This window comes from Schistocerca cancellata, chromosome 3 (assembly GCF_023864275.1).
Source record: "Schistocerca cancellata isolate TAMUIC-IGC-003103 chromosome 3, iqSchCanc2.1, whole genome shotgun sequence".
Lineage (NCBI taxonomy): Eukaryota > Metazoa > Arthropoda > Insecta > Orthoptera > Acrididae > Schistocerca > Schistocerca cancellata.
Genome location: NC_064628.1, coordinates 914,249,174 through 914,264,004, shown reverse-complemented (window position 1 = coordinate 914,264,004; position 14,831 = coordinate 914,249,174). Strand labels below are relative to the sequence as shown.

Sequence of the window (14,831 nt, the reverse complement as noted above, 5' to 3'; positions counted from 1 at the left end):
AATGAGAACACAAAGACTTCCAATGAAGTTCAGACCTTTATAAAGCAACCTCACAAAATAGTGAAAGGGAAAAAAGTTCATTGCTTATTACATTTTTGTTGTCCGTGCAGTCAGACTTCAGCTGCAGGCTTGACTTTTAATTCATTACTTCTTTAATACTAACTCTATTCCCAACATACATTGCAGACAGTATCTACATATATCGCTTAGTGTATCTGCAAAATTATATCATTGTTTGACACATAGTTCAGGAGATGTGTGAAAAACTAGTTTTTGCTTAATATTGTGCACAAATTACCCAGTTCATAGTCATTCAATGTTTTATTATGAGAGTACTTAAGAGACTTCCAACATACCTGAAACATAATTTCAATCCTTTGCTAAGCTTTTCTTGCTTACATGCTTAAAGGCAAATATTTAACATATTAACTCGTTTGTAAAGTACTCAGACACTTGTAGCTGTTTTATACATGGGAGTTCGGGATTTATTGCTAGACGCTACAGCAGGTCATTTAGTTGTTTACATGGAATGACACACTTCTAAAAGTCGGAAATATAACATGATCACAGTCTCTTTATATTGAAGGGACAACATAAAATACGCAGAATGTTTGTGGTATTATACCATGTCAGTTACTGCCAAAATGAGGGTAAATTGTATTGTAATCCAAACTGTCACTGTTGATGAATTTTGGGTTCACTATTATTTAGCCCAAAAGAAAAACAAACCAGTCACATTTGAAGGGGAAAAAGTTCTTAGTCAACAGATGGCATCACATTTGTGGTCTTGTACTACATTCTAACAAGAAAACCGTAACCCCTACTATAAGATCTTCAAAAAACTTCATAGCTCCATCCACTGGAAGTGAAAATGACATGACACCAAATGAGTGTTTCTATCGCTCATCACATTGCACGCTGTCCTGCTGTTAACTAGACAAATGAGGTGCTTAAAAATTTTTAAATAGGAAAAATGTTCAAACTTCATCAATACAATATTGTCCTTTCACAAAGTGATTGCCATCTATTTGGTCTTTTTAATCATTGCTTCTTGGACAACTATTTTTCCAGTGACACAGCTGTGTAAAGAGAAACCTGACTGATTATCATGCCAGTCCAAAGAGTTTTATGCTGCTTGTTTTCAGGACATGATTAACTAGACAGAGTCTTAAAATACAGGAAAAGTAATTTGAAAGATACATTTCTCAACAAAGCTTTCTTATTCTTTAAAATTCTGTATCCATTTGTATCTCAGTACTTTCATTTTTGTACTTGCTATGTTACTTCAGTATATTTCAACCACTCAAAAATAAAATTTGATGAACACATCTTTTTCTGAACATTTCTGTCTTATTTGAGCTGCTGATTACAAAAGTGGAACTACCATGTGTGAACAGTGTGGTACTGCTTAGCACAATGCCTTAAATGCAATGTGAGCTTATCTCCATGCCCAGCGTATTTGCAAATTCAGCCACTACTGTTACTGGAAAACTATCTGTGAAAAACAGATGCTGTCGCTACAGGAGAGACACTTGTCTTATTAAAGATTCTGTATTGCAAAAATTAAGTGATGCTGAGAAAGATCTCCACAAATATTAAATATAATACTTTCTGTCAAATCTAACTGAATATTCCTATCTTGCTTGCATGTTTGTTTTAATTTAAACTAAATGAACTGTCGCCACTTATTTTCTTGCACTGTATTATGTCAACTAATGAATATTTCTTGATACCTTCTTGTATACTTTAAATATGATTTCAGTTTTACTTAAACCATTTTCATCTGAGGATGTTTTTGTCATTTATTTGAAATACTGAAAATAAATTATTAACAAATATATGAAAACTTATTTAAACATCTCAGTCTTATTAAAATGAAGCAGTGATGAAACAAAGTTATATCTCTGATTACCTTAAATTTTCTTGCACAGGACATAAGAGCTATACAATAATGAGTTACATATGATGTTCTTCAGCAACCTAATGGGTACTAAATACACTGGTTACTCAAGTTTCGCTCTACGTAAATGCTCTGCCATTTGCTTTTTAAGTTATAAGGGTACCTTTCGCAGTATCCTTATCCTGTGGTTGGTTAGGTTCTTCTTGGCATGCAGATATGACAATAAACTTATGTTCATCATCAGCAGCAGCCTGTTCAATCACTTGTCTTGTGGCCTCTTTGAGTCAGTGTGCCTCTCAAATCTCTGTTCCATGAATTTAAATTCTGGAATGTTACTGTGGATAACTTCTGCCATTTAATTTGGATGCACCAAATCAACACAAAATAAAAATTCAAACATCTATCTAAAATGAACTGATTTCCTAGTTGCATTTGCACAGTGGCACAAAGTAAGGCAGCAATACATTGTTCAGTTTCCTGTCCTCAAATTACAACTGTTTAGTGGTCTTTAAGGGGGACTGTAACATACTGAAACTGTACAGAACACCAGTAGTGCATAAAATGCAATAATATACCTATGGGTTAAGCAGGAGATAAAATCCATGTTATTCAGTTAGTTTACTACGATGTTGGTGAGATATGCACTGGTGGTTCCAAGCCAGAGCAAAGATGACTGCAAAGACAATGAACAGTTTGATGTTGTCGAGTTAAGATTATGTGCAATTCTATGAAATACACTAATTGTTATGGCTAGAAAAAGGATGACACTCACTCATTACTATATGCAGTTATCTTGTATAAGTGCCATCTGACCTCAAGACAGGAATCAGACTACTCCCATTCATGTGTAGCACTCTTAAATTCTGTAGCTGTTAGAAGTTTTTTAGGATCACAGAACACCATAATGCAAAAACATTAAATTTTATAAAAGTTACCCCTTAATCTACAATAAGAATACTAATGTAAAACATGCCTAACATATTAACCCAAGATCTTTATTAGTGTTCTTGAAAATTATGTATTGGACATTTATTTTAGGAAATTAATGTTTTAATGTTCTTTGCAACTGTGCTTCATATAAAGGCACTAATACAAAATGTGACAATACATTGGTGCTTGACACAAAATATTACATATTAAAATTTAACAGTCATATATTCAGTAACCCATGGTTTATCTCTTTCGCCATATGGTGTAGGTGGAACATCGAATGGTAGAGGAAATGAAGGTGCTGAACTATTCCCCAGTGTATTACCAACACGAAACTCTGACTTCCCAATCTGTAAAGTAAATATCAGAATGTTAGAAATATACAATAAGAAAAAAAGTATAGTGACAGTACATCTGAAGATACACTACTCATATTTATTAGTGGGATGCAGAACTGGTCTGAGCCTTTCACTTGTGAAACTATCTTTTAAACTCCTTTTGTATTATTTTTCTTTTATGCACAAGATATATGATATGTCAAGTTGAAAAACAGAAAATGGAAGTAAAAACTGAAAGTGCTTCCCACATTAAATTTAAAGTAGTTGCACTTACTTAAATAACACAGCACAGTAATCTAGATGTTAGTAGATGATTAGTGTATACAAAGGAAATAATATTCATGTCATCAAATTTTGGAACAGTTCTTGCTTTTGGAACTATGTAAAAAGCTAGCAGGCAAAAAATGTGCTGGATTGTGATTGTGATGTAGATCTTTGAATTTCGCGATCAATTGTTTACTGGCACACTCAAGCATGCATGCACGCACGCACGCACGCACGCACACACGCACACACACACACACACACACACACACACATGCGCGCACACACACACAAATGTGGGATAAAAAGAGACAGCAGAATATAACGGAATTATTTTACCACCCTGCTGTCACTTATCTGTTAGGCCTTAAAGCAGGCACAAGTTAACACCCGTTTGTAGCCTTTATTTTCTCATCTGTTATCCACCACTTACCTGATGATGAGCCCTCATTTCCTTAGTTTAACATACTTGTGTAATTTCTTCTCTCTTTGGACTGCAGTAAACAGCAATATGTATTACTCACATGTACAGATGCCAAAGCAAAAAAACAATACAGATGGGGGTGGAAACTGGATGCAGAGGGCAAACTTTTGTGATATGAATCCAGCCCTCTTTCACATATTTATTTTGTAGCATATTTCCTTGAGAAGCAGATAATCTGCAGTTGTTCTCAAAACTTTCCTCAAAAATATGAGCTGTATGGAGCTACACTAAGACAAGTGGATCACCAGTACTCACCATCATGGGCAAAAATACAGCATTGCTAATGGACATATTAAAAGTAAAAAATATCTATTCCTAGCATTTGAAACTTATTAGTTCCTCCCTCTTGCAGGCAAGAGCGACAAGATGTGGAAGGTTAGAAAGGAGGGGCAGGTTACTCAGACCCTTGGACGAGAGGAACCAAGATGCTGTGAGTGTGCTAAATAATGAATTACTAGTTTGGAAGCTAGGAATAATTTTTTTTTACCTTAGAATATGTACTCCTAAGGTAAACACTGGGGAGCTGTTGTGTATCGTGTGTGTGTGTGTGTGTGGGGGGGGGGGGGGGGGGGGGGTTGTAAGAAACGAAAGAGGTGATTCAGCACTAACCAGTAACTGTGGCAGGAACAGTACACCCAGTTCATAGGACATAATGTAGTGCCCAGAACCAGATGTCTTTCCTTTGCTAGCCATGCCCCAAGCTGCTTTTGACAAGTTGGCACTGCTCAAATGAAACCAGGCTAGGCTGGTCCAGTCTGGTGATGCTCGGCCATATGTCTTGATATGTGGCATAGCCTCTGAACGGTAGCGGCTGTCACTCTTCCATTCACTGTACAGATTGAAAACAAATTTCAGTATTCCTGTTGGTAGACATGTTAGTAAAAAAGACATTGTACAAAACACCACGACTACTGTTACCAAGTGTGTTTATTCCACAGGTAAAATAGTACATAGAATATTGTGCGAAGGTGCCAGATAGCTACTGGTGAGATCTACATGCAGAGCCTCCACATTTGCAGTTCTGTGGTGTCTGCATAGCAAAACTACATTCAGTATATGAAAATACACTTTTTGCTTACACGGGTTCACATTTGCAGCTGTTACTAAAACTATAAAATAAGTAATTCATATGGTAATGGAACTGAAAATGCCACACTTTCATTTTTAGTAAACAATCACTTTAGTAAACAATATGATATTAATTAATATCACACATACAACTTATAGGGTCGTTCTTTCGTTATTTATTAGTAAGTCTTCGAGAGCTCACAAATGTTAAACACTTTTGTATTTAGCAGAAGTCATTAAATTCCTGATGCATACTACTTAGTTATTAGTCAATCTGCAACTCCACTAAAGGATCAGTCCAAAAATTTGAACATAAATATACAATTTATTCTTCTCTTAATATGCAGCAGCTCTGTCCTGGACCAAGTTTAACATTTATGTGATAAAATGAACACCATTACGAAAACATTAATTTAGTTGACTTTATTGTCCATCAGATGTTTGGGTCATACAAATTCCTTGGAGCAGCGTACAGCGTGGAGGTCTCTTCGCTATTACTTGTAATGATGTAAGGCACGACTTCACTGCTCTTATTGCTGCGTGTGGTTCAAAAGGAATACCTCAGACTGACAAACAGAACAACAGCATGTGATCTAAAGTAACACTGATCCCAAATAAAGACAACTTTAGTTCTCGAGAATATGATCTCACCTAACTTCCAACAAAATTCCCACTAACACAAAATTCATCATGCTTGTTCATTTATACACAAGTACAGTACAGAAGTTTCCAACTAACTTTAACCAAAACTCTCAAGTCATTTATATTAACTAAACTTATGTATCATCATGAAATGCTCTTGTGAATAGCGCCTGCACCCAAATGCTGTTAATTCAAGAATATTTTGTATACTTTGCTATTTCTGTATGTATTAAGTTCTTTTGGAAATTTTCTTATAATAATAAATATATATCTAACATCATTGACTACTGAAACATTTGTAAAAGATTATGAAAATGTATGACATAAATGTTTGTTTATTTTCATTAAAATGCTGGCACTGAGACTACATGAAATCAGAGGTACAATCGTTAATGAGAGACAACACAAACTTACTCACATGAAAGAATATAAATCTTAACGTAAATAGATTATGTTACTGATGCTGTAAATTTAAATCAAAACTGATGAAGAACATTTTATTTTTGGAAAGACACAATGACTTGGGAGTAACACCTCTTTGATGTATCTTCTTTGGTGTAATGCTTCCAACAATACAAGTTGTAAGTTACACTTCATGTTGTTTGAATGTCCTAAAGAAGGGCTACATGAATGTTCAACTAGACAACTACGCAAAAAAAGACTACTGATGGACAATCAGGATAAGTAGAAAAAAAGTTCAATTTATTGTAAAATCCATTTCAGTCCACAGACAATCTTATGTCTTTTCAATGTATAAACAAAACTGAATACAAACCAGATCACACTGGAATTTAGTGAGGTTTGCAAAGTATACTAATAATTCTAATCAACATACTGACTGCCATGAGGCTGCTGGTGGCCACATGACTGTCAATGTGTTAAAGAAAGAGTGAATACACAAAGACAGAAATTCTGTTTCGAAAAGCTTTTGTAACATATCAGATTTAAAGATTTAAGAAAACTACTTACCTTATAAAAAACTTTAAACTTTTTCAATGAAGTTCAATATTATTTTAGTAATTCTGGGGAACATTTATGTGAGCTTTTAAGCAGATTGAACTGCACCAAATTTCATTGCCATTTCAATGTTGGTAAGAGCCACCATGTCTTGGATTTTGAAATACATTCAGTTTGTACAGAAATAGTAACTTCAAATTGTAAAAAGCATGTGGCTTTTTGTGAAGTGGAAAAGTAGAAAACAGCCAAACAGAGTTGTAGGAAAAAGCAGAGCTTCAAGTTTTCTACACCAACAATCATACTCTGCAAACAACTGTGAAATGCATAGCACTGTGCCAGTTGATAGGTTTTTTTTTTTTTTTTTTTTTTTTCACCAATTCCATTCATGTATTTTTGCCAAGGGCATGCAGCTTTACTGTATGATTAAATGATGATGGCGTCCTCTTGTGTAAAATAGTCCCCCATTCGGATCTCCGGGTGGGGACTACTCAAGAGGACGTCGTTATCAAGAGAAAGACTGACGTTCTATCGATCGGAGCGTGGAATGTCAGATCCCTTAATCGGCCAGGTAGGTTAGAAAATTTAAAAAGGGAAATGGATAGGTTAAAGTTAGATACAGTGGGAATTAGTGGAGTTCGGTGGCAGGAGGAACAAGACTTCTGGTCAGGTGAACACAAAATCAAACAGGAGTAATGCAGGAGTAGGTTTAATAATGAATAAAAAAATAGGAGTACGGGTAAGCTACTACAAACAGCATAGTGGACGCATTATAGTGGCCAAGATAGACACGAAGCCCACATCTACTATAGTAGTACAAGTTTATATGCCAACTAGCTCTGCATATGGTGAAGAAATTGATGAAATGTATGAGGAGATAAAAGAAATTATTCAGGTAGTGAAGGGAGACGACAATTTAATAGTCATGGGTGACTGGAATTTGAGAGTAGGAAAAGGGAGAGAAGGAAACATAGTAGGTGAATATGGATTGGGGCTAAGAAATGGAAGAGGAACCTGCCTGGTAGAATTTTGCGCAGAGCATAACTTAATCATAGCTAACACTTGGTTCAAGAATCATGAAAGAAGCCTGGAGATACTAAAAGGTATCAGATAGATTATATAATGGTAAGACACAGATTTAGGAACCAGGTTTTAAATTGTAAGACATTTCCAGGGGCAGATGTGGACTCTGGCCACAATCTATTGGTTATGAACTGTAGATTAAAACTGAAGAAACTGCAAAAAGGTGGGAATTTAAGGAGATGGGACCTGGATAAACTGACTAAACCAGAGGTTGTACAGAGTTTCAGGGAGAGCATAACGGAACAATTGACAGGAATGCGGGAAAGAAATACAGTAGAAGAAGATTGGGTAGCTCTGAGAGATGAAGTAGTGAAGACAGCAGAGGATCAAATTGGTAAAAAGACGAGGGCTAGTAAAAATCCTTGGGTAACAGAAGAAATATTGAATTTAATTGATGAAAGGAGAAAATATAAAAATGCAGTAAATGAAGCAGGCAAAAAGGAATACAAACGTCTCAAAAATGATATTCACAGCAAGTGCAAAATGGCTAAGCAGGGATGGCTAGAGGACAAATGTAAGGATGTAGAGGCTTATCTCACTAGGGGTAAGATAGATACTGCCTACAGGAAAATTAAAGAGACCTTTGGAGGAAGGAGAACCACTTGCATGAATATCAAGAGCTCAGATGGAAACCCAGTTCTAAGCAAAGAAGGCAAAGCAGAAAGGTGGAAGGAGTATACAGAGGGTCTATACAAGGGCGATGTGCTTGACGACAATATTATGGAAATGGAAGAGGATGTAGATGAAGATGAAATGGGAGATATGATACTGCGTGAAGAGTTTGACAGAGCACTAAAAGATCTGAGTCGAAACAAGGCCCCCTGAGTAGAAAACATTCCATTAGAATTACTGACAACCTTGGGAGAGCCAGTCCTGACAAAATTCTACCATCTGTTGAGTAATATGTATGAGACTGGCGAAATACCCTCAGACTTCAAGAAGAATATAATAATTCCAATCCCAATGAAAGCGAGTGTTGGCAGATGTGAAAATTACCGAACTATCAGTTTAATAAGTCACTGCTGCAAAATACTAATGCGAATTCTTTACAGATGAATGGAAAAACTGATAGAAGCCGGCCTCAGGGAAGATCAGTTTGGCAAACCTACGTTTCTAGCAGCAGTAGACTTAGAGAAAGCTTTTGACAATGTTGATGGGAATACTCTCTTTCAAATTCTGAAGGTGGCAGGGGTAAAATACAGGGAGAGAAAGGCTATTTACAATTTGTACAGAAAGCAGATGGCAGTTATAAGAGTCGACGGACATGAAAGGGAAGCAGTGGTTGGGAAGGGAGTGAGACAAGGTTGTAGCCTCTCCCCAATGTTATTCAATCTGTATATTGAGCAAGCAGTAAAGGAAACAAAAGAAAAATTCGGAGTAGGTATTAAAATCCATGGAGAAGAAATAAAAACGTTGAGGTTCGCCGCTGACATTGTAATTCTGTCAGAGACAGCAAAGGACTTGGAAGAGCGGCTGAATGAAATTGACAGTGTCTTGAAAGGAGGGTATAAGATGAACATCAACAAAAGCAAAACTGGATAATGGAATGAAGTCTAATTAAGTCGGGTGATGCTGAGGGAATTAGATTAGGAAACGAGACACTTAAAGAAGTATAGGAGTTTTGCTATTTGGGGAGCAAAATAACTGATGATGGTCGAAATAGAGAGGATATAAAATGAAGAATGGCAAAGGCAAGGAAAGCATTTCTGAAGAAGAGAAATTTGTTAACATCGAGTATAGATTTAAATCTCAGGAAGTTGTTTCTGAAAGTATTTGTATGGAGTGTAGCCATGTATGTAAGTGAAACGTGGACGATAAATTGTTTAGACAAGAAGAGAATAGAAGCTTTCGGAATGTGGTGCTACAGAAGAATTCTGAAGATTAGATGGGTAGATCACATAACTAATGAGGAGGTATTGAACATAATTGGGGAGAAGAGGAGCTTGTGGTACAACTTGACGAGAAGAAGGGATCGGTTGGTAGGACATGTTCTGAGGCATCGAGGGATCACCAATGTAGTATTGGAGGGCAGCGTGGAGGGTAAAAATCGTAGAGGGAGGCCAAGAGATGAATACACTAAGCAGATTCAGAAGGATGTAGGCTGCAGTAGATACTGGGAGATGAAGAAGCTTGCACAGGATAGAGTAGCGTGGAGAGCTGCATCAAACCAGTCTCAAGACTGAAGACCACCACAACAACAACAACAACAACAACAACATGGAACACATGATGTACGTCTGCTTAAACACATCTGTGTATGTTGTAACTAATCTGATCTTGTCTCATAATCCCTACAGGACTGATATGTAGGGGCTGTTCCTAGATTTATTACTGAAAATTGACCTTTCACACTAAACAAGTGGGCTTCCACAGATCAGTTTGTATCTCTCTTAAAATGTTTGCCATTTCAGTTTTTTCTGCTTCCCCATGACATTCTCCCACGAGTCAAACAAAACTGTATCCATACATACCACCCTTCTTTTTATACATACGATACTGCCTGTTAGAGCTATTTGGTATAGGCCTCACACCATTGAGCTATATTCTGAGATGGGCTGCACAAGTGTTTTGTCAGCATTTCCTTTACAGACTACTATTCCTTTACAGACTACTATTCTAACAATTATTCGAAATCTGCTGTGTGCTTTACCTATGACTGAGTCCACATGATCATTCCATTACACATCCCTGCAATTTGTAACAATCATGTATTTGTAAAAGTCGACCGATTTCATCTACAACTCATTGACACTGTAGTGTTAGGATATCCATTTTCTGTTTTGTGAAGTTCAAAATTTTAAATTTTTGAATGTTTGTAGTAAGTTGCCAATCTTTGCAGCTATTTACTATCTTATTGCGGTGTGATGGACACAACACCGTTCTCTTAGTGCCAGCATGGCATTTGAATTTCCTGGTGGTTGTGTTGAGCAACACTTCTGAGCCAGATGTATGGCTTGCTTGATTGAAGGCAGCAGGGGACACACAGTACAGTGGCAGGGTCTCTTGGACCAGGGCTAGATGGAATGACATTGACCAGGCAGCCAGTCGTAATTGCAGCTGGGTGAGAGCACTGTCTTTGCCAGCTGATCAAGTTGGAAGTGCTACTAAATGTGGCAGTTCCCTGATAGCACAGCTATGCCATCAATAGTTGTGAAATGACAACTAGCAACTCGTGTGGAGATTTCAGAGGCGGTTTTCTTATCAGGATAGAGTTGCTGAAGGTAGATCTGTATGTTATTCAAAAGCATGCCAATGTGTGTGTCATTTGTAAATTGTAAAAAAATGGCTATAAAACTTGGTTTTATTTGGGCTTTGGTGCCTGATAATTTTGATGGAATTATTTTTCTAATGAATATTGGGAAGGATAACATACAATATCAACCCAGTGCTTCCACTTGCCTATGGCTACAATGGTTTATTATTAATTAGTAGTCAAATTGTAGCTAGAAATTTTGGAATGCTTATACTTGTTGAAATTTGGTTATTTCAGGATTGGTGAAAAGAGGGTACCTGGAGTGAGCGACTTGAGAAAGGATGAAATAGAATATGAGCTTAGAATTATGGCTTGCAAGGGGTGGCATCCATGAATTCTGTCAGTATTTGTATAAGGAATTGGTACCTCCTCATGCACTGCAGGAATTAGTGACGGAACCCAAACCAGAGCATAGCATGTGTGGAGTATCAGATGCATCAAGGTTGTAAATAATATTCTCGAAGGGATTGGTCCAGAGGATAGGTTGAGGTTGTTGCTTGTGTCGATACCACATTCATTTGAAGACTTACAAAGTATGCTATGGCAGGTTGAGGCCATTCATTATGAGGATAAAAAGCGAGACTGGGATGTGTGAACTGAAGATGTCACGAGAGACACGGAAGGCTTTATAAGAGCAATATAATACCAATTACGTGTTTTAGCTGTGGGAGCCTTGACAGTTTTAAGTGTGATTATCCTGGTTTCCAGCCAAGCAACCCATGAAAATTCTGACTCACTAAGTGTGAGGAATAGAGGCAAGATTAGAGTGGGCAGACCAGTGATATGTAACCAGACATTTGCTTCTTCTACTGTTCCTTCCCATTTACATATCTTTGCATAAATGAGAAAACAGGTTGTGCTCTACATGACACACAGAGCTCATTATCATTAATTAGCAAAGAATGGCAACACAAGTACAAATCAGTCTGTCGATTTCCCTCATGGAAGACTGGACTCAGGAATTGCACGGTGGTCAAGTCTGTTAAACTAAGCTTGCTGGGAGAATTCATAGGTCAGCTGCAGCTCCAGTGATTCCTGATTCTGACTTTATCCAACATAAAAGCCATGAGAGGGGCAGACAAACAAAAGCACGACAATTTTAGCCACCTAGCTCCCCAGAAGGCCATGCAATTGTGCCATGTATGTCAGGCATGTCCAGATGTGCTTACTGATGAATAAGGGGTCACTCAATTCGGTGGTTACAATGTTGAGCTTACTGATAATAATCTGGTCAGATAAACACTGGCAGACTTTCCCTTCCAAGGATGAAACAACTCAAATTAGTCAATGATGAAATGCTTCAGGATGGTATTATTAGACCATTCCATTCTCCATACTCTTCATCCATTATATTTGGTTTCTAAATGTGATGGGGGAATTTGATCTGTCTTAGATTATTGTGTATTGAACAAAAAGATAATTTCCCAGTCCATTTCATAGCCCAATTTACCTTCTTGCTTCTCTGTTTTGTAAGTCTAAATTCTTCACCGCCAGAGATCTCAAATAGGCCTATTGTCAAATTCTACAGTTTGAAGATGCCAATCCAGTTACAGTATTTGCTACTGATTGGAATCGAAATGAATGGTACAGTGTTTTGTTTGGTTTCTCAACTGGAGCAGCAGTCTTGTCCTAGGTTCGATAGTATTTTTTCAGATATCAAATTTAAGTTCAATGACTTGGTTACCTTCAATGAAAATTTCATGTTGATGTCTTGCCTCAATTGAGAAGACAGGACTCATGGTTGGGCCTTCTAAGGTAAAATTTATACAGTCACTAATGTCATTTTTGGGACACACAGTTTCTCCCCAGGGTATTTATGTTTATCAGAGGCACACCAGGCTATCTGCATCAGTCCACTAGCTGTGGGAAGGTTAATCAGGTTTTTTTTTTTTTAAAAGCTCATATCTAACTTTACTCAAACTGCAAGCCCATTGGATGACTTAAAAAAAAAAGGGGGGGGGTCCTTCCCAGTAAGCTACCTTTGAGGACCTTGAACCATTTTAGCAACAGCACCCATAATGGTGACTACCGACTTATCAAAGAAATTTATAGTTCAAACTGATGCACGTATGTTCGGCACAGCAGCAGTTACTTCACAGAAACATGTATCAAGGACATGCCCAATAGGTGATGTCTCTCGTGAACTATTAACATTAGAAGCTAAAACTCAGTTCATAAACTGGAAGCTTGGGCATGATTTCCACACTTGAGAAGTTTTGTATATATCTGCAGCTCTCGAATCGGATGCCCTGGCCCTTTGTTGGATGTTAAGGAAGACTGAGGCGGATGGAACACACTGAGATGGGCAATCAGCATCTCCACGAACCAATTTAGAGTATGTTTCATACAAGTGGTTGATAACATTATTGCTGACAGTTGTAGTCATATGTTTGTGGAAGATGATAGTGAGCAACCTAGAGGGGCAGACATCTAAAGGAAATTGTCAGCTCGAATACATTAGTGCAGTATTCATCCATCTTCCCATGTTGTTTAGGCACTGCTAAACATCAAGATACTAACATCAGCTGAAGGGAAATTAAAAAGAAGATAAAGGATGGATAAAGTGTTAAGTGCTATTATTAGGTTGGTGCAAAAATTTGTAATGTTTTTGTTTTGCATGTAGGTATTCCTGTTTGCTACAGGTTTATTTACTGAATGTGATTTTTTTTTTGTAGTTCCTTTTGGCTATTTGAGTTTACATACTGTCATTTGGAGATGGTGAATAGAGCTGTGGATGCCAGAAAATTGAGTGACAAATGGACAAATTGGAACATTGCCGATATATTCTTCTGTTTGACTTGAACAGAGGGGTGACACAGGCAGAGGCAGCCAGAAACATTTACACCGTCCATGGGGATAATGCCATAGGACAGATCATGGTGAGAAAATGGTTTTCTCGTTTTAAGGAGGACTGTTTTGACATTAGTGACTCTCCACAATCAGAAAGCCCTTCGGGGTTTGATAAAGATCATTTAAACACATTAAACAATAATGATCCATGTCAGTGTACTTGAGAACTGGCAAATGTGATCATTCAGGTAAGTGGGTACCGTATGCTCTAAGCCAAAATCAGAAAAATTGACAGGTGCATCTTTGTCATCAACTGGATCTTGAATAACAGCGACCATTCTGATCCTGTATTGTTACTGGTGATGAGAAATGGTGTCTGTAGGCTAACACAAGGAAAAGAAAGGAATAACTGAGTCCACCTCCCCACACAAAGACCTGCATGCATCGACAAAAGATAATCTTATGCACCTGCTGGAACAGCAATGGTGCAATGTACTATGAATCGCTTCGCCGAAGTGTAACTACCACTGCTGACATTTACTGTCAACGACTAAGGCACAATACAAGAACACAGACCAGGAAGACTGAAGAAGTGATGCTACTCCATAATAGCTCCTGTCCACATTCTGCTAGACTGACAAAAAATGCTATCCAGGGGTTGGGTTGGGAAGTAATTCCACGCCCACTTTATTCACTTGATCTTGTGCCCTCCAATCTTCACCTTTTCTACCCTATTGAATGACCTTCAAGGAACTTCCTTTCCAGATGAAAATGTGCTCCAAACATGGCTTTACGAGTTCTTCACCTCAAAACCACAATTTCAACAGTCATGAAATCAAAAAGTTACCTCAGTATTGCAAGACTGCTGTAAATAGTGAAGGAGAATGTGCTATTGATGACTAAAGTCTCTGTTTTGTGTATCAGTCTTGTTGATTAAACTTACGGAAAAACACTATGAACTTATGCACCAACCCAATATTTAAACAGAAATTTTCTTTGTTGCCCAGTTAAAGAGAGCAACCAGAGTAAGATAGTTTTGTCCACAGAACAGTACCCCTTATACATGAACATTACCATGAGTCAGTCATTTGGAGATATTTAAAACCCAGACCAAGATTCTGGGAG

General features: G+C 37.5%; 1 protein-coding gene across 1 annotated transcript in view; it reads right to left on the bottom strand.

The window, feature by feature from the left end:
* Positions 1 to 1,866: 1,866 nt before the first annotated feature.
* The window catches only part of LOC126175990 (probable tyrosyl-DNA phosphodiesterase), a 121,739-nt gene continuing 108,774 nt past the window's right edge, over positions 1,867 to 14,831 (bottom strand). The window contains exons 10-11 of the mRNA XM_049923099.1: positions 4,526 to 4,745; positions 1,867 to 3,180 (exon numbers count right to left, since the gene is read on the bottom strand). Of these exons, the coding sequence (XP_049779056.1) occupies positions 3,037 to 3,180; positions 4,526 to 4,745 (364 nt within the window). The 3' untranslated portion in view covers positions 1,867 to 3,036. The remainder of the gene's footprint in view (positions 3,181 to 4,525; positions 4,746 to 14,831) is intronic.